The 27,562-nt window shown below is 34.1% G+C and overlaps 5 protein-coding genes across 6 annotated transcripts; 4 read left to right on the top strand and 1 right to left on the bottom strand.

The window, feature by feature from the left end:
- Positions 1-219: 219 nt before the first annotated feature.
- LOC106709251 (DNA ligase 4) lies at positions 220-9,556 on the top strand. The gene is made up of 14 exons (XM_045681085.1): positions 220-245; positions 3,271-3,465; positions 3,592-3,889; positions 4,289-4,464; positions 4,622-4,792; positions 5,387-5,579; positions 5,655-5,868; positions 6,070-6,196; positions 6,312-6,399; positions 6,593-6,780; positions 6,992-7,129; positions 7,583-7,847; positions 8,395-8,681; positions 9,227-9,556. Exons 2-14 carry the CDS (start codon positions 3,298-3,300, stop codon positions 9,554-9,556), a joined length of 2,643 nt encoding a protein of 880 aa, XP_045537041.1. The 5' UTR covers positions 220-245; positions 3,271-3,297.
- On the top strand, positions 226-2,708 carry LOC106709266 (general transcription factor 3C polypeptide 3). Its single transcript, XM_014501028.2, has one exon. The coding sequence runs from the start codon at positions 293-295 to the stop codon at positions 2,705-2,707; it is 2,415 nt and encodes an 804-aa protein (XP_014356514.2). The 5' UTR covers positions 226-292; the 3' UTR covers position 2,708.
- A 1,279-nt stretch (positions 9,557-10,835) lies between the features above and the next one.
- Positions 10,836-14,847, top strand: LOC106709252 (doublesex- and mab-3-related transcription factor 2). Its single transcript, XM_014501012.2, has 3 exons — positions 10,836-11,292; positions 11,627-11,768; positions 14,539-14,847. Exons 1-3 carry the CDS (start codon positions 11,104-11,106, stop codon positions 14,796-14,798), a joined length of 591 nt encoding a protein of 196 aa, XP_014356498.2. The 5' UTR covers positions 10,836-11,103; the 3' UTR covers positions 14,799-14,847.
- A 3,185-nt stretch (positions 14,848-18,032) lies between these two features.
- On the bottom strand, positions 18,033-25,760 carry LOC106709312 (transportin-1). 2 transcript variants are annotated; one of them, XM_014501090.2, is made up of 16 exons: positions 25,586-25,760; positions 24,999-25,331; positions 24,695-24,910; positions 24,424-24,546; positions 24,242-24,337; positions 23,877-24,060; positions 23,540-23,757; positions 23,202-23,411; positions 22,709-23,020; positions 22,527-22,634; positions 22,195-22,368; positions 21,770-21,941; positions 21,406-21,501; positions 20,565-20,640; positions 18,978-19,280; positions 18,033-18,826 (listed from the first exon to the last, which is right to left on the bottom strand). In XM_014501090.2, exons 1-15 carry the CDS (start codon positions 25,688-25,690, stop codon positions 18,998-19,000), a joined length of 2,706 nt encoding a protein of 901 aa, XP_014356576.1. In that variant the 5' UTR covers positions 25,691-25,760; the 3' UTR covers positions 18,033-18,826; positions 18,978-18,997. The 2 variants fall into 2 exon arrangements, with proteins under 2 accessions (XP_014356576.1, XP_014356577.1); XM_014501091.2 differs by lacking the exons at positions 18,033-18,826; positions 20,565-20,640 and having other exon boundaries at positions 19,126-19,280.
- A 388-nt stretch (positions 25,761-26,148) lies between these two features.
- On the top strand, positions 26,149-27,542 carry LOC106709263 (probable dimethyladenosine transferase). The gene is made up of 5 exons (XM_014501025.2): positions 26,149-26,318; positions 26,406-26,592; positions 26,674-26,977; positions 27,052-27,273; positions 27,363-27,542. Exons 1-5 carry the CDS (start codon positions 26,261-26,263, stop codon positions 27,510-27,512), a joined length of 921 nt encoding a protein of 306 aa, XP_014356511.2. The 5' UTR covers positions 26,149-26,260; the 3' UTR covers positions 27,513-27,542.
- The last annotated feature ends 20 nt before the right edge of the window (positions 27,543-27,562 follow it).

The following is a 27,562-nucleotide window of genomic DNA, read 5'->3' as shown; positions in this document are numbered from 1 at the left end:
GTGTTGAACAATAAAATGTGCGTCTCCCCATAAATCTACAAAACTGTACTAAGTTTGGAACGTAATTTTTCTTTAGCTAAACCATAGATATGTTATAGGAAAACTGAGACAAGAGGACGGCTCTACTGTCACTGTCAAATGTCAGTGTCAACTTTCAGCTGCAGTTATTTATTTATTTTTACTTGGAGGTTATAAACATTCAAAAAACTTCTTAATTTAAGAAAAACAAAACAATAAAAACCAATGTAAGTCTAAAACCATTTTATTATATAAGACGCTTATAGTAAGAAAAATGGATAGTGTTAAACCAGGGTGCTCCAAAGGTAACATGGACAAAATGGATGTTGAAAAAGAATTGACCAATAAATTTCTAAGTGGAGAAATGTCATTTGCTGAATATTCTAGCGAATGGTATGGAGGCGATGATGAAGAGGAAGCAGAAGATCCTAATAAGGTATCAGACGATGAGTCTCGACCCTCATTGCCGCAAGTTGAAAAGATTGGCCAGAGGCGTCGTAAATTGACACGCCTATCTCCTGTTTTGTTAGGTCTAATGGGAGAGGCTAACTTAAGATTCGTGAGGGGGGATAAGGATATGGCTGAAAAAATGTGCCACGAAATTATAAAGCAAATACCAACTGCCCCTGAACCTTATCAAACGTTGGCACAGATCTATGAACATGATGCTGAAAAATCTTTACAATTTTCATTGTTAGCAGCACATTTAAGTCCCTCTGATGCAAATGAATGGCTAAGACTTGCTGCCATATCAAAAGAAAGAAGTGATGTAAAGCAAGAAATGATTTGTTACACACAGGCTATTAAAGCTGAACCTTTTAACTTTGAAATTCATATGAAAAGACTGGATTTATTAACATCACTGGAAGAAATAAAATATCCTCTTAATACTCTTAATGTAACTAGAGTTAAATGTTATCATAAAATAGTAACTTGTTTGCCAGCAACAGAAGGTGAAATCATTATGAAGTATGCTAAAATGGCTGCTACAATTTACCATAATAATAGAGAATTAGAAAGAGCCACTGCTGTTCTAGATGCAGCTTATAAGAAGTGTTCATTACTTTTTTCTTTAGAAGACATAAATATATTTTTAGAATTATTAATCACTCAGAAGCAATATCAAGCATGCATTGAGGTTTTTGTTTCTAATCTTGGTATTGTAATAGAAGCAGAAATTCAGACAGTAAAAAATTCAAGCGATGAAATTGAGGAACATACTAATTACATAAACTGTACAATTCCTTGTAATTTGCCTATTGATTTGAAGAGTAAATTATTAATATGTTTTATTCATTTAGGCGCCATTAGCTTAGTTGAGACACTTTTGACTGACTTCCTCACCAATGATGTGGAAAAAGCTGGCGACTTGTACATGGATATAGAGGAAGCATTTTCCTGTGTAGGGCATCATGAACTAGCTATGAAACTTTTGGAGCCTTTAATAAAGAACACATCTTTTGATTTAGGAGCAGTGTGGCTAAAACATGCTGAATGTCTTTACAACTTAGGAAGGCTGGATGACGCTGTAGAGTCTTATTATAAAGTATTAAAACATGCTCCTCAACATCCCACTGCCCGTCGAAAGTTGTATGCAATTCTAGAACAAAAAGGTCGCATTGATGAGGCATTGGATATTTTGCAACAAGACTATAATTATGTTGTTAGTGCCAAGTTACTTTTAGATCACTGTCAAGAACTGAAAAAGCATAATAAAATTTTAAAATACTTGGAGGTTGGTGAAGCTCTTTTGTCCAAAACATTTCCTAGATATAGACATCAGGAAGAATTGAGTATTGCTTGTAAAACTAAAGGAGGTATAGATTTAATACATGAATTTAGAAAGATGCGAGGTGAGAACCCTTATCATGAAGATGATTTACATTTTGATGAGGAAGAATCATTTAAACTCACACCTCAAGAGGAATGGAATTTCTTCAAAGAACTGTTAGGCATTGCTAATGATCACAAGCAATATTTTACAATGCAAAGGTTATGTTTTGGTGCTCTGATGTCTAAAGCATTGACATCTCATCGCATAGACATTGATTTCTACTGTCTACAAGCTTGTATATTAAGTAATGATCATCACACTGCCATGAGATTTATAAGAGACTTTACACATAAATATCCCGGTCCTTCCTCATGGAACCTCTTAAATCTAGTCATTGGTTCAGTGGATGATACAGCACATATTAAATTTTTATCAAGACTGTTCCAGAAAGATTCACATATAGTAAGACATTTATTTTTGGGTAACAACTTTTTGACCTCCGGAAGATATTTAGTTGCATTAAAATATTTCTTAGAGTACCATGATCAGTGCAGAGAACCTTTGTCTGCATTTCTTATTAGTGTAACAATAATGATCATGGCAGCTCAAAGGACTGTGGACAAACATCATAACTTGATATTGCAAGGTCTCTCTTATCTCTCAACCTATAAGCAGTTAAGAAAATGTGATCAAGAAGCCTACTACAATATTGGCAGAGTTTACCACATGTTAAGTTTAAATAATTTAGCCGTAGAGTATTATGAAAAAGCATTATCATGTGCACCAATCGCAAAGTGTGAACAACACGGCGTTATAGATTTAACTAGAGAAACAGCCTACAATCTTTATTTATTGTACAAAGATCATTCACCTGAAATTGCTCGGAAATATATGTTCAAATATCTTGTGATATAAAATAAAATATGTTCAAATTTATATTTATTTCTTTGCCTAATATACACAAAACCTTTTATATAATATACCTAGTTACCACTTAGGTCACATAAAAAAATAAAAACAAAAAAAAACTAACTGGATTTGAACCAGAACTATACACGCATTTTTTTTGTTTAAATGATTTAACTTAATATTACTGATGACATTGAGTTCCATCTTTAACATCTCTCTACTACACATTCTTTACGTTTTTTTGTGAAATTGAAACCGTTGAATTCTTTATTATAAAAATGTATTTAAGTTCACATAAATATTTTTTTTACTAATGGTAGTAATAGTAAGTACAGTGGACACGCGGTGTTCCGACACAGTCTTAGGCAGATTACAATCCGACGAATTCGATAGTTTGAAATTGCCCTGGAAAACGTTTTTCGGATTACCGCGGGTCTACTGAAGTAGCAAAAATAAAACATGCTTCGTAGATCTAACGATAATGTTTAGATGGATAACTTTTTTTAAATTTAATTTACTAATTAATGTCGATCGAGCTTAATAGTAACGTTTTTTTTTTTTTGTTTTAGAGTTGTTACACGATTTAAACAACCAACATGTCATCGAGTGAAATTAAAGTACCAGCAGACGACGTATTATTTGAAGATGTGTGCACAATGCTAGACAGCATAGCTAAAGCTAAGAAGAAATACGAGAAAAATACAATTTTGACAAATTATGTTGACGACTTTAGGTTAAAAGTGGCTCAAATCAATGGACCAAAGGTACTAAATTACTATTGAAATAATATTTGTCTATTTGTAACTTTCGCTAGTCGTTAAATACTTCCTTAGTGAACAATTAACATTTCTGAGTAAGTTAGTAAATCTAGAGAAAAATATTTATTATAGGATCCGAGTTTTTACCCTATATTAAGGTTACTGCTGCCCGGACTAGAAAGAGAGCGAAGTTATAATTTAAGAGAGAAGAGACTTGGCAGCAAATTAGTACAGGCTCTAGCCTGGGATGAAAAGTCGTCAGCATCTCAAAAGATATTGAATTATAGAGCGAATAATAGAAATCAAAAGGATTTTGCTACAGTTGTATGTGAAGAATTAAGATATACGGTGGCGGAGAAATCAACATTAACAATAGGAAATATTAACGAAATTCTTGATAACATCGCGAATGTGGAAAATGGGAAACCTCGTGAGTATACCTACAGTATATTTTGAATTGTTTAATTATACATAAGACTGGTAGAAAATGCAGGCGATTATTAAAAAACACAATATATTTCTAAAAGTAATGAATGCAATAAATAAATGTACTATAACTACCGATTCTATATATACATATAATAACGCGGAAAAGTGATAATATAGTATAATTAGCTATCGCATGCGACTCCGTCCGCGCAAAATAAAAGAAACATAATAGGTACCCTATGTGTTCTTGCAGAAAATGTTGTACAACTGTACCGAATTTCATTAAGATCCGTTGAGTCGTTCCGGAGATACCTTCAAACAAACATCCATCCATTCATGTAAACATTCGCATTTATAATATTAGTAAGATAAAGTGATGTATTAATTTAATTTATTTCAGCTACACTCGAACACGTATTAACTTCAGTGTTAAAGAAAATAAATGTAAAACAATTGAAATGGTTGCTGCGGATAATCTTGAAGGACATGAAACTAAACATGGGCCAGTCGCGTATATTTGAAGCTTACGATTCGGAAGCCGAGTATATCTACGATAATTGCAATGATTTGAAAAAGGTTCGATTAATATTTTACAATCTTTCCAGTTATGTTTGAAGCAGTTATATTTGAAACATACTTATTTATTATTTAAGCCAGTTTTCTAATAAGAAGAATTATTATTCGGGTGGGTATGTTTATAGAGCCATTTTTAGAGATATTGTCAATTTTATAGGTTTGTGAAAGTATCGAGAAGAGTAACACTCGGCCGTCACAGATGGGTGTGGAAATGTTTCACTCAATTAGTCCTATGCTTTTGAGCCCTCTACCTATAACCAAAATTCATGCTCTGTCTTCGACAAAAACTTATATAACAGAAGAGAAATACGACGGTGAAAGATTTCAGGTAAGTTTTCCGCACAGGAGTAAGCCTACTCTGAAGTAATCAAATACAAAATCATCTACATAAAAAGGAAATAATCTTTATTAGTATTTTTGTTCAGCCCCAAGCTTACTTAAGGTACAATAAGACTACGACACAAATGTCATATTACTGTCAGTGGGTCTAGTACGAATATTTGTGCCAATCGCTATCGTATCGTCATCGAGAGTATTAAAATGTGTGCAGCCCTATCGAGCGTGAAGTACAAGAAAAATCTCATACTATTTTTGATATAATTGACGATGACGATACGAAGGGGATTTTCAAAAATATTCATGCTAGGCCCACTGTACCGTTAACACTTGTATGTATTTTTACATAGCTGCTGACGCGACACTTATTATCGTGTCGCAATCAATTTTGCAATTAGAGACATTCGATGTATACTGTAAGTGTACCGTGTATGATATCGTACGCAGTCTAATCGTACCATAATGCATACTTCAAGTTGCTTCGCAATATCGCAAATATTTCCTTTAAAGTTATAGGAGATATTTATTATGTAAAGAAGTTATTGTTACTTTTTGATAATAATACTTTACAAGCACACATTTCTAGATTCACATGGAAAATCATGTTTACAAGTATTTTACAAGGAGGGGTTATGAGAGACATAATTTTGGGACAAACTACGATTCAGGAATGTTGACGCCATTACTTAAAAATTGTTTCGCGCCAAATGTGAAAAGTTTCGTCTTAGACGGCGAGATGATGGGATGGAATGAAGATGAAGAGGAGTTTGGGTCAAAAGGTTATATTGAAATTGAAAATTCTGTACAACCCAAGCTTTCGCCTAATATTAATTGATCTAATATTAAATTTTTAGGCATGAATTTTGACGTGAAAGCTTTGAAGGATAATTCGGAATTCAAACCAAGCTTTTGCGCCTTCGATATACTTTATTACAATGGAGTCTCGCTAGTTGGTCCGCAGGAAAAGGGCGGTTTACCTTTAATTAAACGTCTCGAAATTCTCGATGAACTGTTTGTGGACATTCCACAAGTTTTATTCCATAGTAAAAGAGAGACTGTCAGAGACCAGTAAGTATATATACTTCCATTGTCGATTTACGAAAGGAATATCCATATTACACTATCCATATATTTACTAACTGACATATTTGACTGTTAAAACACTTACACAAATGCATATAGTTCTCTGTTTTTTCAAAGAGGAAGAAATGAATGGGTATATGTTTAAATGTTTCGGTGGTGGAAATTTAAGGTAAGACATTCTTTCAGTTCAGATATAGTTGCCGCTTTTAATAAATCAGTGGACGAGGAAAAAGAAGGTATAACAATCAAAGATACGGAGTCTTATTACCTCGCAAACCGACGTAACGGCGGCTGGTACAAGACTAAAGGCGAAGTAATATTAATGTTTTTAATTATCTGTTAAATTAATTTATCATTCTAATTACTTGTATATCTTAAATCGTGTACATACATAGAGTTAATTAATTTGTTTTAAATATATTCCTCAGTATACAAAAAGCACAATTCAAGATCTCGATTTGGTGATAATTGGCAAACGTTCAGGACGATATTATGTTGCTTGCCTCGATAATTCAGGTTAGTGTTAGTTATTTAGTAAAATAATATTAAATTGCGTTATTTCTATCAGTTAGTTATCTGCCATTTTTACAGCCACGGACACCATAAATTCGAGCTTCTAGTTGCTTTGTCAAAAAAGTGTGTTAAAAAGAGCAATATTTTTTGCTACTTTTGTTTTTAGTTGGAATAAAATAGTATTGTATTTTGTTAGGCGTTAGTGAGCGGTGGTTGTGCATGGCGGGCGTGGGTCACCTGGGCGCGGCTGTGCGCGGGGCGCTCAACTCCCGCCTGCAGCCGCACTGGCGTCGCCGCGCCGATCACCCGACGCCCGAACACCTGCAATTCAACAAACAGCACATCGAATACTGGATACCACCGGAAAAATCTGTCGTCTTACAGGTATCTAATGGACCTTCAGCTTTTTAATAGATTTAATAGAAACAAAAGAGGTTGATATAGGATTGTAGCTGTTAAACTAAAGTTAATATAAAAATTTTCACTGAGCAGTCTTAATTGTTTAATTGCGACAGTTTTAGATACGGGTACCAAGTACGAACAAAGATACTAGTGTTAAATTTAAAGATTAAAAAGTCGAATCAAATTACTACAGGTGCGCGCTTCGGAGTTAGTGAAAAGTGATAACTACGGCACACCCTATACGCTGCGCTTCCAACGCGTCGTCAAAGTCCGCTATGATAAACCTGTGCAGGACATTCTGACGTTGAGAGAGTTCGACGAAATAGTCGCGGTATGTATAATTGCAGGTCGACGGAGAATAGTCCACAAAATGAACCGATCTGGTCTAATATACGAAAGCCCCTCTGGGTGATGCTAATGGCACACGAGGGTAGAACAATGAGGAAGTGTGATACTATTTCAACACACAACACCAAGACATGAAAGTACTGTTTTAACAGTAATTGTGCGTTCAATTCAAACAGTACTACACTGTCTATTACCTATATATATTGTTCTGCCCTCGTGTGAAACTAACAGGAGTGGGGCAGTGATCTGAACACTTTTAACTATTTACATCTTATTTATTATATCGTTGTCATGGCAACCAGTGTGTACACATCAGGCAGGCATATTCTTTCTATCTTTGTTGTGTAATATAGAGGTGATGAAGCCACATAAAGGAATAATCAAAAACCTATACTCCTTTAGTAAAACAGTACAATAAATACAACTTTATCAACAGTCGGATTCGAAAGTTGTGAAACTGAATAAAACTATAAGCGAAGACAGTATCGATAGTGTGGCCAACATTCCTCACAAGAGGCGTGTGAAGAAGCCTCTCCAAGTCGCGGAGCAGTTCAGGCAGCAGAACACCGGCGAGGTGGTCGTCAAATCCAAAGCACTCCTCGGCAGAAAGATTTGCATACTCTCTGATGACGTTGATTGCAATAAACTCGAACTTATCAAAATATTGGAGTCGCACGGCGGGAAGCATACCGAGCATTACGGTGAGTTGGCATCTCTTATTAAACAATTATTTTTGTTTATTTATTTAATATGTTAATCTCCGATTTAGTCATGGTAAAAATTAAATATTATATTATCATTAAATTCAGTTTAGGAGCGTCGGTGGCTCGGGTTAAGCACTTGACTTGCAATCTGCAGGTCCTGGGTTCGAAACCCGTCATGTAACAATGTGTTTTTCGATTTTCGATTTACATATGTACATTTATACGACGTTCTTACGATGAAGGAAAACATCGTGATGCAACCTGCACATATCTGAGAAGAAATTCAATGATATGTGTGAAGTCAACCCGCACTTGGCCAGCATTGTTGACTATGCCCTAGTCACCCCTAACTTGTGGTAGGCTCCGAGCTCCTCGGTGGGGACGTATAGTGAGCTGATGATGATGATGGAAATTCAGTTTATAATTTTTTTTACATAGTTACTTTAACTAATAATTTTTAACTATGTAAAACTTTAAATAATATACTTATATTATTTAAAGTTTTACATAGTTAAAAGTTTCTTACAAATATAATTTTTTCAAGGTGCGGATACGTGGTGTTGTGTTGCGGGTAGACTAACATATTACGTCAAAAATCTTATACAATTAAAAGCTAACGGTGGATCGACACTAGATATAGTCAGTTCTGCTTGGCTGAGGAATCTGCCTGACTCAGATGAACTTTGTTCTTTATCACCCTTTGATATGTTGGCTGTAAAGAAGGAAACGAGACTCAAAATGAGTATAGATTTCGATAGATTCGGAGATAGTTACACACAGTTATTAAATGTTGAGATATTGAGAAAATGCTTCGAGAAAATGGAAAGTGACGTAAGTGTTCACATGACTGTTGATAGTTTTACCTATTTTCTATACTTAGGTACTGTTACTGTACAAACCAATTCATCGACAAGTCTATAATGTTCTAATCCTAAGATATGACAAATTGACATATCTATCTTTATCTATATATATATAAAAGAAAGTTGTGTTAGTTACACCATTTATAACTCAAGAACGGCTGAATCGATTTGACTGAAAATTGGTGGGCAGGTAGCTTAGAACCAGGAAAAGGACATAGGATAATTTTTACCCCGTTTACTATTTTTCATTCCGCGCGGACGGAGTCGCGGGTAAAAGCTAGTATATATAAAAGAAAGTCGTGTTAGTTACACTATTTATAACTCAAGAACGGCTGAATCGATTTGACTGAAAATTGGTGGGCAGGTAGCTTAGAACCAGGAAACGGACATAGGATAATTTTTACCCCGTTTTCTATTTTTTTTTTATTCCGCGCGGACGAAGTCACGGGTAAAAGCTAGTAGTTTATAGATTTTAAATTATTAATAGCGAATATATTGTTCGTTTATTTTCAGAAACCACATATATATCTAACGACGCAAGAAAAATTGAATGTTGATAAAGCTTTATTTACTGGTAGCAATCCATATTCATACTTGCGTTGCTGTTTTCTAGCTGTACCCAAAAGCGATAGTATTTACGGTATACGAGCTAAAATGTATGGCGCTAATTTATGTGACATGAACAGTGAAAACATTACACATGTCGTTTTATCCAAAATGGCGTCAAAGGAAGACAAAATGGCGGCAAAAACGTGCGAAGCTTTTGTAGTAAGCGAAGATTGGTTAGATACGTGCTTTAGAGAAGGAAGACATGTGTCGGAAAATTCGTTTTTAATACTTTAGGAATAAATCATAAAAATAACATTTTGGTTTTATTTGCTATACTTACTTTTGAACTTCTCCATGGTAATATTCTGCAATAAATAAATTAAAGCTTAGAGATTTAACCAAAGATAACAATATTCTAGTTCTGAGGTTGATTGTTAAAGGTAAGGAAAAACGGTTAAAAATGAGTTTTCGATGACAAAACTGTACACTGTTCTCTATTAAATGCCGCATCTGGCTATTATTTGCTGTTAATATAATTTGTAATAAATACAACATTGAATTAATATCATGCCGCTTCGTTTGAGAACAGAACTAATTGGTGTAATCAAATGCATTCGTCCGCGAAATGAATCAAAAGCGCGTGTAAGTCAAATAAACGACAACAGATAGTTCGTTTGTTATTCGCCGATGTGCTGCGCTCCGGTTACAGCTTTGCGCTGCACTAAGCCGCAATAATCAGCCGCGAACAGAGCAACTTTGTTGAGATAATATCCATAAAAGATAGACATTGTTATCCAAGATATACATACAAGCAATACTTAGGACGCCGACGATATTAGAGGGTAATCTAAAAAATTATTCAGCTAGTGATTTCTAAAAACCGAATTGAATATATTCGTAAATTAAATAGTCAATACATAGTATAAAACAAAGTCGCTTTCGCTGTATGTCCGTATGTATGCTTAGATCTTTAAAACTACGCAACGGATTTTGACGCGGTTTTTTTTAATAGATAGAGTGATTCTTAAGGAAGGTTTGTATGTATAATAAATGCATAATATAGTAGAGAAACACTGATAAATTTAAAGGTTTCTAATGTGAACGCTGTGAACGTTGTGCCTATAAGGACATTCTGTAGTAGGTATATTTTGCATTGCACCCGTGCGAAGCCGGGGCGGGTCGCTAGTATGTAATAAAACTTAACAAAAAAGGTTTTAAATATGATATTTGTTGTGATTTATAAATGAAATAAATTCTCTATCAAGAGTCGGGAGGGTAATCGGAGAGCGTGGTCAGTGGCGAGGGTAACAGGAGACATAATTGGCAATCGTCACCCCAGATAGAGTATTGTTTTCAGTCTAACATCACGACTGTAACTATTGTATTTGATTAATATCATCTTATATTTTCTGTCTTATAAAAAATCTACATTTTATTAAACCACTTACAAAGATTTGTCCACAACACTCGAAATTATCTCTTTCCAAAATAAAATTATGTAAGCGTATTTTACTTTTTTGGTTTTAAATTTTTTAATTTTATATCATTTTGAATTAAACTTGTATAAAACAATTATCTAACAAGTTAACATTTAAATGACTATACTATGACAATGTGCCATTTTAAATGGAACAAATAATGCTGAATGTAGGCGTCGTTATCCGCACGCCTCCCGCGCTGGCCGCCAATAGCGAGCTTTTAAAATAAAGGGGCGTTCGCCGACGCGTCTGAAACTTGAAACAAACTTTACAGCCGTCAATACGCAAACAGATATATCAGAGAGAACATGTCCCTTTGTTCACTACGAAATCTAACAAAATGAGATAAATTGTCATGAAAAAATGCAAAACGAAAGTAAAACTGTTTCTGAAAGTGGTAGGAAGGCGTTGAGGACGCCGAAGTGTGCGAGATGCAGGAACCATGGCGTGATCTCCTGCTTGAAGGGACACAAGCGGTTCTGTCGTTGGCGCGACTGCCGCTGCCCCGGGTGTTTGTTGGTGCTCGAGCGGCAGAGAGTTATGGCTGCACAGGTATATTTAAGTTTAGTTTCAATTAAAGTTAATCGTTTTTGTCTAGCAAATGTCGTTAGAAGATTAGAAGGCTAGATGTTAGAGATTCAAGAAAATTGCTTAAATATAGATTTAAATGTACGAGATAAACTAAGGTTTAAATAGTAACTATTCCCTTAATTCTAATATGTGTTTGTTTATTACCAAAGTTCTTAAAGTTTCAATAAAATATTATTTCAATATTAAAAGACCTATTATGATGATTATACTTGATCAAAACCGTATGGGCAGCGCAATGAATGAAAATTACTACCGTATTAATATAATATTAACCTCTAACTCCTGTTGACATTAGGTAGCGCTGCGCCGGCAACAAGGCGCAGGCACGCCGCGGGGCAGTGAGGCCGCAGCGCTGGCCGCGCGCAAGAAGGCATACCGAGCGCGCTTGCGCTGCATGCAAATGTCCCGAACTTATCCAACACCACCACAACCCTATGGTAAGTACAGAGAAACACAATTTTATTTCCCACAACCGTAAATCTTTGTCTTTCCTCTTTGGGATTCAATCGTACAAAGGTTGTTTCCCGATTTGCGATACTAGAGGAGATGCAATTGTATGGTGTAAAGTTTGGTCTCTTCAAAACCACTCAACTGCTACTTGCTAAAATATTTTCTTAGATGACGAGTGACGACAGGAATAGTATCTATTTTTTTGTTATTAAGTTTAGTTACCCTACCACGTAAGTGGAAATGGTCTGAGAGAAAAGGGGTCTGCTGAAAACCAGCACAGGGAGGGCCGAGGTCGTCCCTGTATCAACTAAGATAGCCACCTTTTGCCACGTTCTTAATCTTTGTGTTTTATTATTAGTTCATAACTTTCTTTGGTGTGGCAATAAACGTTTATTCTATTCTATTCTAATATATTATGGTAATACTTGTGTAGAGCAAAGTTGAGATTATTCGAAACGACAGTTATGCGAAGCGCGAGTAATATGAGTAATATCTTTTGTGTTAATCTTACTAATGTTATAAATGGAATGTTTAGATGGATTGATGGATGGATGTTTGTTTGTTAGTTAGGTTTCTCCAAAACGGCTCAACGGATCTTAGTGAAATTTGGTACAGATATAGAGCATAATCTTTAAGAACACATAGGCTACTAATTAAGTTTTTTTTTATAATTGCGCGCGGACCGAGTCGTTGACTATAGCTAATCTTACTTATATTGTAAATGCGAATGTTTGGATGGATGGATGGATGTTTGTTGATGGATGGACGGAGTTGCGGGCGACAGCTAGTCATTTTATAAATCTGACAATCTTTTATGTGAGCTTAGACGTCCCGTTTCTTCAATCGATCAATCGACGCATGTTGATTCTACAGCAGAAATAATTCTTGATAAATGTAAATAAAAACTTTTGTCTCATTATAAGTCTGTAATCAAAGAAGATTTGAAACATACATAAAAATCAAACCTTATATTGTATCAAATATTATTTTGTATATACCAAACAATAGAACAAACTACAGAAAAAATTAAAACGGGTGATAAAAATAACAGCTGTTTTAAGACGCGTCCCACAGTTGCCAATAAAAACAAACATTCGCGTGTATTCTGTGAAATATACTTGAGATCACGTTCTTGGTTTCTGGGGTTTCACAAAAAAATAAGTGCGTCCATTTCAGTGGCAGTTGTTCGCACACTGTCTTATTAACATTTTGTTTACGTTACTGACCTAGCTCTGCCGCCGGATGATCACTATTCATTTCATATTACTCATACGACTTGTGTTCTCGGCTAATTAGAATTTTGTGAGTCTCAACTGTGATTCAAATAATAATTTAAGAAATTAGCATTTCAAATGTAATGAACAACTCAAACATGATTTTAGAAAAAAATTTAAAAGTTAAGTTAAAATATTTTGCAAATATTAATACTCATAATATCTATAAGAAAACTTATCTGAATTATTAAAAAGCTTTTGATGTTTAGTTTTTCTCTTTTTTGTCTAGAAAGTATCATTGCACGATAAATTAAGTTTTTTACCAAAAATAATTTCAATTCTTTTCTTCGAATCAAAGTTGAATACGTTTCTACATTGATACAATATTAATATATTGAAAAGTTTTAAGTTAAATTTAAAACTGGCTCCAATGTCCTATAAGAAATGCGCACCCGATAATGTCCGTGCCGTCGCGCACCACTCCACCATTTGTTATTGTTGTAAACGAGTAGACTCTGTCGTGTGTTTCCTTTCTCTCCCTGAAACGCTAAATGCAAATTAGCTGGATAAATATTTACATTGGAACAATATTGAAACTGGTTAAATAGAATGTCTTTTGAACAACACTTCTATTATTAAATTCGTATGTACACAGTTTAAAAATACTTTATATAAATTGTTCCACTTCAATATTTCATTTCAGTAATGTTTGCACTAAATTGTGCCATTTCGTTTGAAATACCTCTGTAAATTTAAAAGCGAGGGTATTTATATAATAAAAATTAGACATATAACACGATCTTAAAGCGTATTCAATTTAAGCGATATGGATATCCTTGTGTTATTGTGCTATGTGAAAAGAGATACTCTTCAAATAATTAAAAATAGAGCACCACAGACGCAATAAAGTTTGAGCGACGCGTCTAAACTGTCCCCCACTTCATTATAGAACAAAAGCTGTCATCTAAGACTCGGCAACATTTCACTGTCTATTAAAAAAACTGAATATCTTTCAACTATTTTTATGGGCTGTAAAAAATGTGAAGATTGTTTTACAAGAAAACGCAGAGGCGGCTCTTTGTCGGAGTGTCGGGTTACAGCTCCGTATTGACTGTAAACATGTCTTTCCGCTCAGTCGCACGATAGCTGAGCCGGTGCCAAAAATTAACATAACTATAATGTCTTTCAAAATGTTAACAGTTTTTTTTAATAAAGCTATTAATTTATAGTGTAACTATACTTTCTTTTATGTTAAAGGAATTGTTAATTAAGTAAATAAACAATTGAACGAAGTGACTAGTTCTATTCAAAAGACGATAAAATTACTAACTCATTTTTTTTGTAGTATACTACTTCTATAATATGATCGGTACTTGAACTGATAAGATTATGGGAAATGTTTGAATGTAGAAGGATAGTACAATTCTAAATGTAAATTCGTAGTATCTGCTTACACCTCTATGGAATTAAGTGGTGATTTATTTTTCTGTTAATCGACTTTAAAAGAAGAAGGTTCTCAATTCGTCTGTATGTGTTTTACTAGCCAGCATGAGATTGCTCAGCGACCCGGCATGGAATGAGCGTGTGCGTCGGCGCAAGGTGTTCGCAGACGAAGAACTGACGGAGGTGCCGCTGCCAGCACCCGCGCGCCCCGCACTACCGCCCGCGCCCGCCGCGCTTTGCTCGCACTTGCTGGCCGCCATACTCAGCAATTACGGTCTGCCCCCACCCGCACCGCCTTCATCACCCCGCACACGATCCAAGATATCCTTCTCTATTGAGTCCATTATTGGCGTAAAGTAATAATTCATTTCTCAAGTTTACATGTAATTTAATCAGATCAAGTTTATTCAGTCCGTTACTATTAAACAATTTTAAATGTAAATCCTATTCTAGTGATCATTTGAAATGACCAAGATTATTCAGTCTGGTAAAATTTTTAGTAAAGCTGTAAAAGCTGTTCTTGATTCTAAAAATAGTAAACTTCTAGATTGGAACCTCAGAGAAAAATGTATTATTGTTTTATAATAAATAATTTCTAACTCTGAAATCAATAATATTTTAAGTATTACGTCAGAAGTTATATTTTTAATATTCTCATTTAGTCTTTAGTATGTGCGTAATAAGTTTTTATTAAGAGTTTATAATTATTAGATAGTAGAGACATTGCCTACACCAATTGTAACCTTAAAAAAAATCGCATAAGTGTTTAAGTAAATAAAAAAACAAAAATGTCGAACAATGAGTGCTTTATTAACGAAATGTATGGTAAAAGAATGTTTGTGGTGAGGTTATTTGTATTACAACCAAAAACTTAAATGTAGTTACTTAACGAAATAGTCATTATTACAGTAAATAGCACTGAGACAGTGACACAGTTTATTTACATTTTAGACAAACAGCGAGTACAGAATGTATGAAACACTTGTTGAAAATTATCCATTTTTAATCGACTTCTAAATGAAGGAGGTTATCAATTTGCCTCGTATTCATTTTTAATCTAAAAAAAGAAACGCCTATAAGAAATAGCGCCCAATTAATTTACGTGTTTAACTATGTTGTATTTTTTCGTCCTGTACTCACTTTATATTGGTTATTTAAAAAAAACTCTTAAACTAGATACAACACATTTTAAAAAGCAATTCAATTTGCTGATAATTTTAAAATTGACTACAATCTATTAAAAGATTATATATGAAATATATTTTTTTTTTTACTGAAACGACATTTAAATACGTTTAACAATAAATACAAATAATAGATATACGCGTCATATAGAAAATTTAAGTGAAATAAATAAAAAAATACAGCTACAAAAGGTAAAAATAAATTTCATTATGAGAATTGATGGTATAATATATTCTATGAAAAAAGTTTTCTTTTATATATAATGGATATTGTACCAGTATACAATTTAATAATTTTGATAAATAAAACTTGTAAATGTGAGCTACAACATAACAAAACTGCTAGAGATAATTAAAAAAAAATCAACATATTTTACATAAATATATGTACTGTATAAGTTATGTTAAATCGCGTTAATTTCATTGTTTTAAATATATAAATTACATACAATACATGGTATAAACTGTTATATAACTTTAGCATGACGTACGTCGATAAGGAATTACAAAATATTAAATCATCAAGATAGGTACGACAATTATATTTTTATATAATAATAATGCCTCGAGGAAAGGAATCGTGCCTTACGAATGCCACCTCGCACATTCACACATCCATGCAATCACTTAATCAGCTACTATCACGGTTTTTTAGGAAAAAAATAAACAAAATACTACATTAAAAGGAGATGAGAACTCTACTAACCTTAAAAATAAATTACAACACCCGTACATTGTGTATTTTACTTAAAATATAAATATTTCGCGAATGTATCCGAGGCAGAGCGACGTCCATTTTTTTTTTTGTAAACTAGAATCCGAAATATTAACTAATAATTTCATCGTTAAATTATTTGCCTACACAAAATATCCTCGGAAAATAATATATTAAATGGGTGCGATTCGCTGGGTGTGACACATCCGCACTCTCTCCGGGCTTCGTTGGCACACTACGGGAACGGGACTAGAGAGGACTCGGGATAGGAACCGACTGGGATTCGAGGAACCGAGGATAAAAAAAATTTAAACATACATATACTACAAAAACATATCGAATAAGAAATACAAAATTTTCCAAATTAACTGGCGGGAGAGTAGTCGAAAATTTTATTTTTTTAATCCCAAGGAATGTTCAAATTTACAGTATCCCGATGAACTGTAAAATATTCCACTGCACAACCTAATCCTAACATTGCATATGCAAAATACACTATATTTTCTTTTGAACTACTTTTTTTTTATTCACGCTTTATCGAGATCCTATCCTTAAGGTCGAGAAAAGCAAGGTAATGAAACTTAACAACATTTGTAATATAATGCCTTGTTTAATGATAACTATGAATTTTCAGTAAGTTTCAACTACAAGGGTCAGCATGATTTTAAAGGAGATATAGTAAACTGAAATATTCAAATTAATACGGACTTTTGCGATTAACAAACCGTAGTCTGCTTTCCACGACTCTTGCCATACTAAGATCAATTTAAACTAAATAATTTTAAAACTAAACAAAAAAAAATTACAATTAATAAAAAAAACTTAAGTACATTTTTTAAAGCATCGAATTTAAAGATTGGGCAATACTTTATAATAATATGCAATTGCACAATAATCACAACAAATCAACTTTTTAAAATAAAAATACAAAAACAAGTAGTATTTAACTGAATAAATATACGTGTATTAAAATGATTGGACCTCAAGGATAGGAGCTGTATTTGTATTATAAAACGCAATGACAAACAACAAATGGTTAAAGTCAGACTTTCTAGCTTTTATAAAACAAAAAGTAACAATTTTACATGCATATAATAATAATTATACAACGCAATACGTATTTACATATACATAATATTAATTTAAATATACAAGTAGATATCTTTATATCGATCATATGTTGCCCAAACTAGAAACATATTTACTAATATTGACAACAGACAAGGTTTTTTTATATATTATGTAATAATAATATTTTGTTTTACTTTAAGTTTGCGTGTTTTTTAGTAACCGTTTTAAAATGTCAAGTATTATTTTTTTCGTTACATAATACAATAGAAAAACATTTAATGTCCGAAGTCAATAAAATGAATAATTTTCTATGCGGGCAACACAAACATACAAAACAATTAAAACAAAATACAACGTAAAAATACTATTTGGTATATAATAATAGCAGAAATCTAGCTCACATAAATTATATCAAAGCAACACATATTATGTCTACGTCGACATTGATACATAATATATAATACATAATCGTACCGCATATAATTCAAAATAAACCAGTCACAAATCACAGACGACAAAAATTCTCGATTTCACTAAGTCTTATTATTTTATTTTCAAAAATATTTTTATATATAGACATGAATTTTTTAATTATTAAAAAATATTTGAACAATCTAGTGGAGGACACAAAATAAATGCTTTAGATAAAAATATATTTAATTTTTATACTTTTTCGTAAACACCATATATTCCGAAAGAATGAATTTAATATAAATGATATAGTGTTACATTATAAACACGAGTATGATAATTTCCAACAAACACTAGCGCACAAGAGACGTGTTCAGCGGTGAATGTTTTCGTCAGTCGAAAAAAGGCAAACACAACAAGCCGATTCAGCCGAAGTCGACTCGTAAAATGCCTCAATTAAAAAAAATGTCACCAAAAAGTCGATATACACAAAGAATTTTTTTTCACATCTATCGACTCATTTAAAAATCTATCGAAAAGTTACATCACTAATTTTCTCAAGTTAATTCCTACAATATCTAGACCGTTTTAAATTCGGAGCCCTATTAAAATGGGTAAAGGAATCAAAGTGTTAAAATCAATTCGAAAAATAATGAAACGGTCTAGTTATAGACATCGATTACACACTACTTGACTATCACTAAATCATGCAATATGGAGACGAGCCGCGCAAACGAGGCGAGCCCGGTTATAGCCCAGTGTGCGTATATCCGAAACTGTTATGACGTCACTATATATTTGACGATAGTTTGAGTGGTGTCGCCGCTAATTACACATTTTTCAGGTACACAAATAGAAAAAATGCCAAATATTGTATAGCGATTAGAGGGCACCGAATGGTCTATTGTAGTTTGTGTCGGGCAGCGCCCGTGACGTAAATACATTGGCACAGTACAGAATGGGCGGCGACTGCCACGACCTCCCGACCCGAGATCCCATTGGTTCCCCTGCGAAAGGAAAATAATATAGCAATACATAGAAGGGCATAAGTTAAAGAGAAACATTGATGAATGGTTGGTCAATCCTTTTTTATCTTCTCCAAAACACATTTCAGATATCATTCGAGTTACATACTAGTGATAATACCGAATTACTCACCATAATATATAGGTTGATGTTTATATATCGCACATGGCGGAGAGGCGCGCGCTGAGCTGGACGGGCAGCTGGTCTGTGAAGCGGCGCCAGTTCTCCTCGCCCACCTGGTTCTTGAAGCCGTGCAGGATCTTGGTGAACATCTCCTTCAGATCGTCCTTGGGGTGCGACCAGGAGGCGATCGCGTCGCAAAAGTAGAGGAAGTCGGTGACGACTCCGCCCGGATTGATCTGTATCATCTGACAGATGCCGCGGAAGGCGGAGTCCTTCTCGTCGTTGTCGCGTATGTTCCGCAGCGAGGTGCACCTGTTGGCATGTCAGTGGTCGCTCGATGAGGCGAGCATCGCGTGGCTCCAATGCCAACGCAACGCAACTCCATTGCTACATTGCCCTTTGTCTATTTATCTAACACTTTTTTTTTTTAATCAATACGTGTTTTCTGTATAAGATACGGGCAATGGAACAATCGATGTCACCTACCTAATATTTTCAGAGTGACTTTATTTGTCAAAATTGTTATGAAATCGTTAATCAAATTCAAGTAAAAAAAGGGTTAACTTCATTCATTTTGCTTTTGATTTAATGTGTATTTGTTATAAATAATACTACCATATATTCTATAGCAGTATTTTATATGTCATCATTAAGTCTTTGCCGCTTTTTTAACACCTTAGCGAAAATACAAGTTTTGAATTTTTTGATGTATTTAATTGATGGGGCATAAGCAAAGATTGAAATAAACTGGTAAACTAGGAAGCTTCTATGTTTTTATCTTTCTAATATATAACAGTTATATGATGGTCTACCGAGTTTAGCTGAAGTAAAATATAACATATAGGATATTAGGTTAAAATATATTAAAAACACATTAAAGAAAATGATGTCAAAGAATATAAATAAATAAGGTCACTCTTCTATGATGACACTTGGAGACGAAACATTTTGAAACAATTGTTCCAAGTGCCATTCACGTAACTTATGAAAATAATAAAAAGCAAAATGTATTAAAAAAATAAAAATAATCATGTAACTATACTGTATATATGGTTATGTGAAGAAACAAATATCAAAAGTGAAACATTGAGAACAGAACATTAAGTGAACGAATGTCGTGAGTGTTCCAAACTGAAAAGCAAGTTAAGTACATATAGCATACTGTTTTAGTCATCGTGCAGTACATATGCATTAAGGGGACATCAGTTTATCCGCTGTTAGTTATAGGAAGGATAACCGGATACATATATGGACGGCGTTTGCCTTGCAGTTTGGACAATATAATATATACAGATTGTAGCTTATATAATTTAGAAAGCGGATGGTGTTCAACACACAAGGTACAGCACTGAAAATAAGATGATCTAATAGATACCACCCCGTATAATCAGTGTATGCAAAGTGTGGCCTCGGAGTCGTACGAGAAAAATGAATCATTACATGCCTGGGATCAACTCAAACAACTTATAAAGAACATTAACAAGCCATTAACAAACACCATCCACGATCGAAATGATAACGACCGATAACTTATTAAATATTAAACGTAATAGTAATAATAATAATATAAAGTAATAAAAAAAATTGACTACAGACCACTGGCGTACAAATTGATGTAATACGGGTGCGACGTCGTGGGGGCACACATAACCTAGCCGACCGATAGTAATCGCTACACGCCACGATATACCGAGAACAAAACCAAGAAAATAAATGAACAAACCATTCAAAACATAGTCAAATACATAAGTCAACAGCAACAAATCACTCTTACAAATACAAATAATCAACTTCCTAACCGGAACTATTGAACCAAAGTCGCACATTGATGGGACCAGAGTGCCCCGTGCTCTATGGCCACTACGGTTATGATATAATATATATAAATATATATGTACATTACACCCCAGAAATTAAAAAGTAACACACCAACAGGCCGAGGTAGTATGCACTCCGCCAAGGTTAGCGGTCATCAACATATTGTACTGCTCTTCCATATTGTTACAACTTTATCATACATATAATGTTAAAGCTACATCAAGAAGACAAGTTAAAACAACAATAAATTCTATAATAAAATATAAAAATTTAAAAAATACATTCAATATGGTTAATTTCCTTAGTAAACAGTGGTGGCATAGATTTAGAGTTTATTACTTTATATAAAATCTGCCAAACTGTCTGCTAAAGATAAAATCAAGTGGAATATTTCAGCAACAAATTATAAAGATCGTAATGAATCGTATGGATAACCAATATAAAGCAGTGAAGGGAAATACAAAGGTAAACAATATATTCACAACATAACTGCCACCAAAAATGTATTCACTCAAATTCATTCTAGCAAAGTGCACATAAATGTATCAATTAGAAATTATTAGTATATCAAATTTATATATTTATTTATCAAATTAAAGTATTACTTTGTATGACTTACCTGTGTTTTCCAATAATGTTTTTGGTGTGTTAGGTCTATTGATTATATCAACAAGATGACCGAGTACAAGAGGTATGTATTTTGATGTCTCCGGACCTATAACAATTATAATAAACATAATTTTATACAGTACTATGATAAATTCAAAAGATCAAATAAAAAAAAAGAATATAATACAAATTGAACAAGAATATAATATTAATTAAATACATTGATTGTTTGATTGCAGTCAAGTTCACTGCAAATTTATTTTTGTTGCTGTTTGTCAAAAACAACAACTGTCTAAAATTTGATTGATACTTCAAAAGGTTAAATATAATGTGAAAAGTTTAAACTAAAGGTTTATGGATACTGTTTTACTCACCTAATTTTATGCTAATTTCCCCAATAGCCCAGGTGGCGTTGTTGCAGACGGAGATGAGCTCCGGGTTGAGGTTCATGCCCAGTATATTGAGGAACTCAGGGATGTAGAGGTGCACATGTTGGAAGCATGCCTTCGTCAGATCTCCCAATAGCGCAAACGATGATTGACGAACCTGACATATTGTTATTAATATCTATATAGGTCCACAACATCATCACACAACTAGTTTAAATCAGAAATGAAAAATAATTATTATGTTAACTTTAAAATGTCTTACAGAATTCTACAACTTCTAGACCATGGATTAAATGCTCATAGAAAAAGCAGAAATAGTACCAGTAGAAAAAGGGTTTTAGGCCAGTTAACCTCCTTATCCTGGTTTACAACCATCTCAGTCAGTATACAACGAGGGTGAAGGTTTGTACCTCTGGCATGGGGTCGCCCATACACTGGTAGAGCAGCTGCATGAGGTTGGAGTTATGCACGAGGTGGTCGATGTGACCGTCCAGTCCTTCCGCCAGACCGCTCAGCAGATCCAGTGCCACAATCATGAAGTCCTTGTCTGGTGCCTCAAACTGCTCCGGGCTCTGACTATTTGCCTACAACATTCAAAAACAATTTATATATTTGTCAAATTGAAAGTAAAATAGCTACTAAACGTAGTTTTAACCGACTTTCAAAAAAAGAAGGTTATAAAAAAAAGGTTATAAGCTTGGGATATTTGTTTGGGAAATTACACAAATAAAGTAAAACTTACAATATTCTGGTTCAAAGTTTGTTCTATAAGAGATACGCATCTTCTGAACACAGGCTCGCAGTACGGCAGGAATCCTGACTGCAGCGCAGTTGCCACAGATGAGAGACACTGAAATAAACATCATTAATTACTATTATCTCATTTTTTTCACATGCCATGTATATTGCTTTTAAATTACAAACCTCGAGCAGGGGAAATAAGTCTTTATCTTCATCCTTTAATACATTCCACTTAGTGATGAGCGGTGGCATCAATAAATTGATGTATTCAGGTTTGTTGAGATGGTGGCCTACCGAGTCTGCCAATGTGCCGATAGCATCGTACAATATGAGTAAATTTTTATGTTGATATCTGCCGAAAGCATAGACCAGAGTCTGTAGAATATGTCCGAGGTAGGGTACGAGTTCAGTGCACGCTTCCTCTTCCAAGGTAGCAAAAGCCGAGCAGGCTGCTTCCTGCACCCGCTTGTTGTTGTCCAGCACCCGCTTCAATAACTAGGCGAAAAAAAAATACAGTTAAAACCCAAAATCTACATTATGCTATAGTGGTTTCATATCAATTAATAACTAAGTCCTTCTTAAAATACGGAAAGAAAGCAATGGTGCTATTACGCCACAGTAGATTATCTTTAAATTAACTCTTAATAGTAATAATTAAACTATTGTGCATAATTACCTCAGTCATAACAGGTCTTAGATATTGATCATGGGACTGTGAGACTATCCAGTGCGAGTATCGGGAGAGGGTCCAGCAGGTGATAGCACGCACGAGTGCCTTGCGCTCCGACAGGCAGCACACCAAGTATGGCACCAGGTCCGGCAGATGAGGCACCATTCCACCCATACAACCGTCCGCTACTGCGCCCAATGCTAAGATACCACTTTCCTGCATAAAATCATAACTTATTTATTTAATGTTTAATGTATATTGCTTTTGAAAATAAAACCACCAAACACTGAAATATTAAGAAATATATATAACAATAGGATACTAAAATTATATATTTTCATTACCTTAATAATCCAGCTGTTGTGGAATAGGGTCTCCTTGAGTATGGGGAAGAGCACAGGCAATAGGTCAGCGCCGAACACGTTGGCGAGCACATCAAGCGCGGCAGCGCTACACTTGCGCAGGTTCCAGTCTGACAGCGAGCCGTCGTCGCCTTCCGCCCCGCCGTCATCTTCCTCGTCAGACTCCCCACCACCTGACATGTTACTGTCGCCCGCCCCCGCTGGACATCATAAACAATTACAATTTAAAAACCCTGCTATACTTTAAACAGTGGCAAACATGATCTTTTGGACCGAGTAAGGTAAGTAAATAAAATCTTCTATATGTTCAAAATGTTACCATTGTGCTTTATGGTGTGGGAACGTGGTTTATGAAAGCGCGGACGAATGTCAGACTCGCGATCTGGTTCCGCGTCATCGGCGTCATCGTCCCGGTCGCCGCGCAGAAGTATTACATCCATTTCAGAATAGCGCATGCCACGTACCAGCACTGGGAGTAGTGCAGGCAGACGAGGACCCAAAACCTATAAATATAATTACATCTTTAGTATGTTATTGTTGCATTTCTTTTCCTTTAACCACTATAAGTAAACTTGTAATGGCCAGACTTTAGAATTGTGTAGAAACAAAGCAAATCACGTCACTATATCACAAACAAGTAAAAAAAAAGATAAGTGAAATAAATAAGCATCATTTAATGCTTACCTCCCGGCACACATTCTGCTCTGCGAGAGAAAGCCAGAATTCACATGCTTCCAGGGCAACACCTTCTTCAGGATCTTGTGTGCGAATCAACATATACTGTGAAGAAAAACATACAAATAAAAGCACTCATATAAAGTAAAATTTTCAAGATTCAATAATATATAATTTGTGACAGTAAATACCTCAATGATGTTGGGTAGATGTGGTATGAGCCTATCCAACCGAACTTCAAGGAGTAAAACTAAAGCATGACAAACATTTTTCCTGACATCTGGATCTTCATCTGCTGCTAGATGGAAAAGGTTCTGTAACAGATGTTACAAAATTAGTTACAAGTATATTTTTTATATTCATAATCTTTTTATTTTTTAAGTGGTTTTATGATATCTTACATCAAAGAACCTTTTAAATTCCACAAGACAATGTTTTCCTTAAATTGACATAAAAACTTACCTCTATAAACGAATCAATATGCAACATTAGGGCTTGTGTTCTGCCCATTATGAAATAATTAACACATGCTATAGCATGACATCTTATTTTAGGCGATGAATGCCTGAAGAACTGAAGAAATTTAGGTATTAGTACATTAAGTGGTCTGTTTAGTTCATCACAGTCAAGAACTTCTGCCGTGTCTTCACAAATCTTCTGCAGTGCCCCAAAAGCTCCCTGAAAATTAATTATGTTTTTATTCATATTTGCATATTATCAAAAAATTCAGGATATATTATTGTCACTTAATTTATATCTTGCTTACCTCACACACATTGTAGTCTTGAGAATCAAGCATATGACACAAAGCAGGCAAGAGTTCTGGCCATGAGGTCAATTCACCTTTGCTTGCTATAGTGGTAATGATAATGCCTACAGTGGCTCTGATTAAAGGTGAAGGGTCTCCTACAGCTGATAGGCATTCTCGTTTTATAAACTCCGCGACCTCCGGCAGAAAATTATTGTAGTGCGCTTTTACATTGTTTTTCAAGATCAAACCACTGAGAGACCTTGTAGGCTCTTCTTCTGAGACTAATTTTGTTAATACAAAAATAAGATAATTATTAAAGTCGGGATACTTGTTCAATTCTTCCAATTTCTGATAAAATATTGTTATGGAAAATATAATTACAACGGAAAGCTGTCAATGACTGTCATGTCGGAAAAATCGATTTTATCACGAGCGTGGTGAAAAGATGCTAAGCCCTAAATTATAATTAGTACGTAAGTTACATACAAACCCATACATTTTGTATATCATAAAGTTACACCAAATTAAAAATATAACGGTTTTATAATAAAAAAACATCCACGCCGATTAGGGCAACCGACTAAAGAATTACAAAAGGATACTTGTTGAACAGCTCTCTGGGTTACTGTGTCCGGTGATTGAGACTCCTTGAGAAGTGTAAGTATTTGCCGTAATCCTTCTGGTTCAGGTTTCCACTCCATTTTCATAATAATTCCAACAAAACGATATTATTTTATTCTTTCAAGTTAAGATCAACCATGCCAAAATTTGACGATTGTGAATTGCCATATGAAATTAAAAATTGCTCATAGTACACACAGCACAGAAAAGGGAATTCCACAAAATGGTCTTTAAAACTTGCTACGAAAACTTAAAAATTAGATAACATTATTGTTAAATTAGTTATACATTTCCCGTTTGATACTCATCTAACTTAACTTAGCCCGACTTTGGTAAAAATAATAAAAGTTATACAGGTATATAAATTTTACAATTTGCCAGCATAAGTGAAAAACCCTAAATATGGTGTGCAAGGCAAAGCTGATGCATTATTTTTTGAATACCCACTTTTGAAAAAAATATTCAACATTTGTTGTATTATGTTTTCTAAGTATATTTTATTTACTCATAGTGTTATGCTCTTTTTACTCATAGTGTTGACATTTCGATTTCCCATGAGAATTTGACAAGTGACAAATCTAATGCCAATATTATTTTCAGGCAAATAGGTTATTTTTTCTTTTATTTATAGTTATTCAAAAAACATATTGGTTAAAATGCCGAAAATAAAAGCAGAAAAGAAAGCAAGAGTACATAATGAAATTGCAAAACAAGGTATACTTTTGTACAAGTGCAATAAGGTTAAAATCACATGTGTATTTTTGTTTTGCATTAAATTAAATAATATTAATTTCATTTTAGGTATTCAATTTAATAAGGATTTCGGCCAACATATCCTAAAAAATCCTCTTATTATTACGTCAATGTTAGATAAATCAGGACTAAGACCTACTGATGTCGCCCTTGAAATAGGTCCAGGTACTGGTAATATGACAATGAAAATGTTAGATCGCGTCAAAAAAGTCATTGCTTGTGAAATTGATACAAGGTAATAATTTTGTAGGTAATCCTTCAATTTATTTCTAAATGTTTTGAATGCTCCCAGATTTAATATATTTTCGATCTATAGATTAGTTGCTGAACTTCAAAAACGAGTACAAGGCACACCTTATCAATCCAAGCTGCAAATAATTGTTGGAGATGTTTTGAAAACAGAGCTGCCATTTTTCGATATATGTGTGGCAAATATTCCATACCAAATCAGTTCACCTCTGGTATTTAAATTGTTGTTACACAGGCCATTCTTTAGATGTGCTGTGCTTATGTTCCAACAGGAATTTGCCCAAAGATTGGTTGCCAAACCCGGTGACAAGTTATACTGTAGATTGTCAATTAATACTCAACTTTTAGCCCGTGTTGATATGTTAATGAAGGTTAGATTATTTCTTTATGTTTCTTTTTATAAAAAAAATCATGTACCAAGACCTTACAAAATTTCATTTTATAGGTCGGGAAAAACAATTTCAGGCCACCACCAAAAGTAGAATCCAGTGTTGTAAGAATTGAGCCTAGAAATCCACCTCCACCTATAAATTTTGTTGAATGGGATGGCTTGACAAGAATAGCATTTGTTAGAAAGAATAAAACATTATCAGCTGCATTCAAACATTCAACAACAATTGCAGCACTAGAAAAGAATTACAAAGTACATTGTTCTTTGCACAACAAGGTAAAAAATTGTATCTCTAGTGTATGTTTCTGGATAATGTTTTCAATTGTCTGATATAATTGGTAAATAATAAATATCTGGTTTCACAGGAAATACCAGAAGATTTTGATATAAAACAAAAGGTTCAAGACATATTAACTTCCGCTGGTGTGGATCAAATGAGAGCTAGAACAATGGACTGTGATGATTTTATGAAACTGTTACATGCTTTTAATTCTGAGGGAATACATTTTGCCTAATAAATTATTACTAACATTAAATGACTTTTCTTCTTGATCCAAATTCCTTC

Source organism: Papilio machaon, chromosome 2 (genome assembly GCF_912999745.1).
Source record: "Papilio machaon chromosome 2, ilPapMach1.1, whole genome shotgun sequence".
Lineage (NCBI taxonomy): Eukaryota > Metazoa > Arthropoda > Insecta > Lepidoptera > Papilionidae > Papilio > Papilio machaon.
Note: the sequence above shows the minus strand (reverse complement) of the source record. Positions and strands in the feature narration are given on the sequence as shown.

Excerpts from the sequence above, each read along its gene's own strand:
- LOC106709251 (XM_045681085.1), top strand. The coding sequence starts at position 3,298 with ATGTCATCGAGTGAAATTAAAGTACCAGCAGACGACGTATTATTTGAA. Across the intron at positions 3,466-3,591 it reads CTCAAATCAATGGACCAAAG|GATCCGAGTTTTTACCCTAT; the intron begins GTACTAAATTAC and ends TATTTATTATAG. Across the intron at positions 3,890-4,288 it reads TGTGGAAAATGGGAAACCTC|CTACACTCGAACACGTATTA; the intron begins GTGAGTATACCT and ends AATTTATTTCAG.
- LOC106709266 (XM_014501028.2), top strand. The coding sequence starts at position 293 with ATGGATAGTGTTAAACCAGGGTGCTCCAAAGGTAACATGGACAAAATG.
- LOC106709263 (XM_014501025.2), top strand. The coding sequence starts at position 26,261 with ATGCCGAAAATAAAAGCAGAAAAGAAAGCAAGAGTACATAATGAAATT. Across the intron at positions 26,319-26,405 it reads TAATGAAATTGCAAAACAAG|GTATTCAATTTAATAAGGAT; the intron begins GTATACTTTTGT and ends ATTTCATTTTAG. Across the intron at positions 27,274-27,362 it reads ATTGTTCTTTGCACAACAAG|GAAATACCAGAAGATTTTGA; the intron begins GTAAAAAATTGT and ends CTGGTTTCACAG.
- LOC106709312 (XM_014501090.2), bottom strand. The coding sequence starts at position 25,690 with ATGAAAATGGAGTGGAAACCTGAACCAGAAGGATTACGGCAAATACTT. Across the intron at positions 24,547-24,694 it reads ATATTGATTCGTTTATAGAG|AACCTTTTCCATCTAGCAGC; the intron begins GTAAGTTTTTAT and ends CATCTGTTACAG. Across the intron at positions 23,412-23,539 it reads ACAACAGCTGGATTATTAAG|GAAAGTGGTATCTTAGCATT; the intron begins GTAATGAAAATA and ends GATTTTATGCAG.
- LOC106709252 (XM_014501012.2), top strand. The coding sequence starts at position 11,104 with ATGCAAAACGAAAGTAAAACTGTTTCTGAAAGTGGTAGGAAGGCGTTG. Across the intron at positions 11,293-11,626 it reads AGAGAGTTATGGCTGCACAG|GTAGCGCTGCGCCGGCAACA; the intron begins GTATATTTAAGT and ends TGTTGACATTAG. Across the intron at positions 11,769-14,538 it reads AACACCACCACAACCCTATG|CCAGCATGAGATTGCTCAGC; the intron begins GTAAGTACAGAG and ends GTGTTTTACTAG.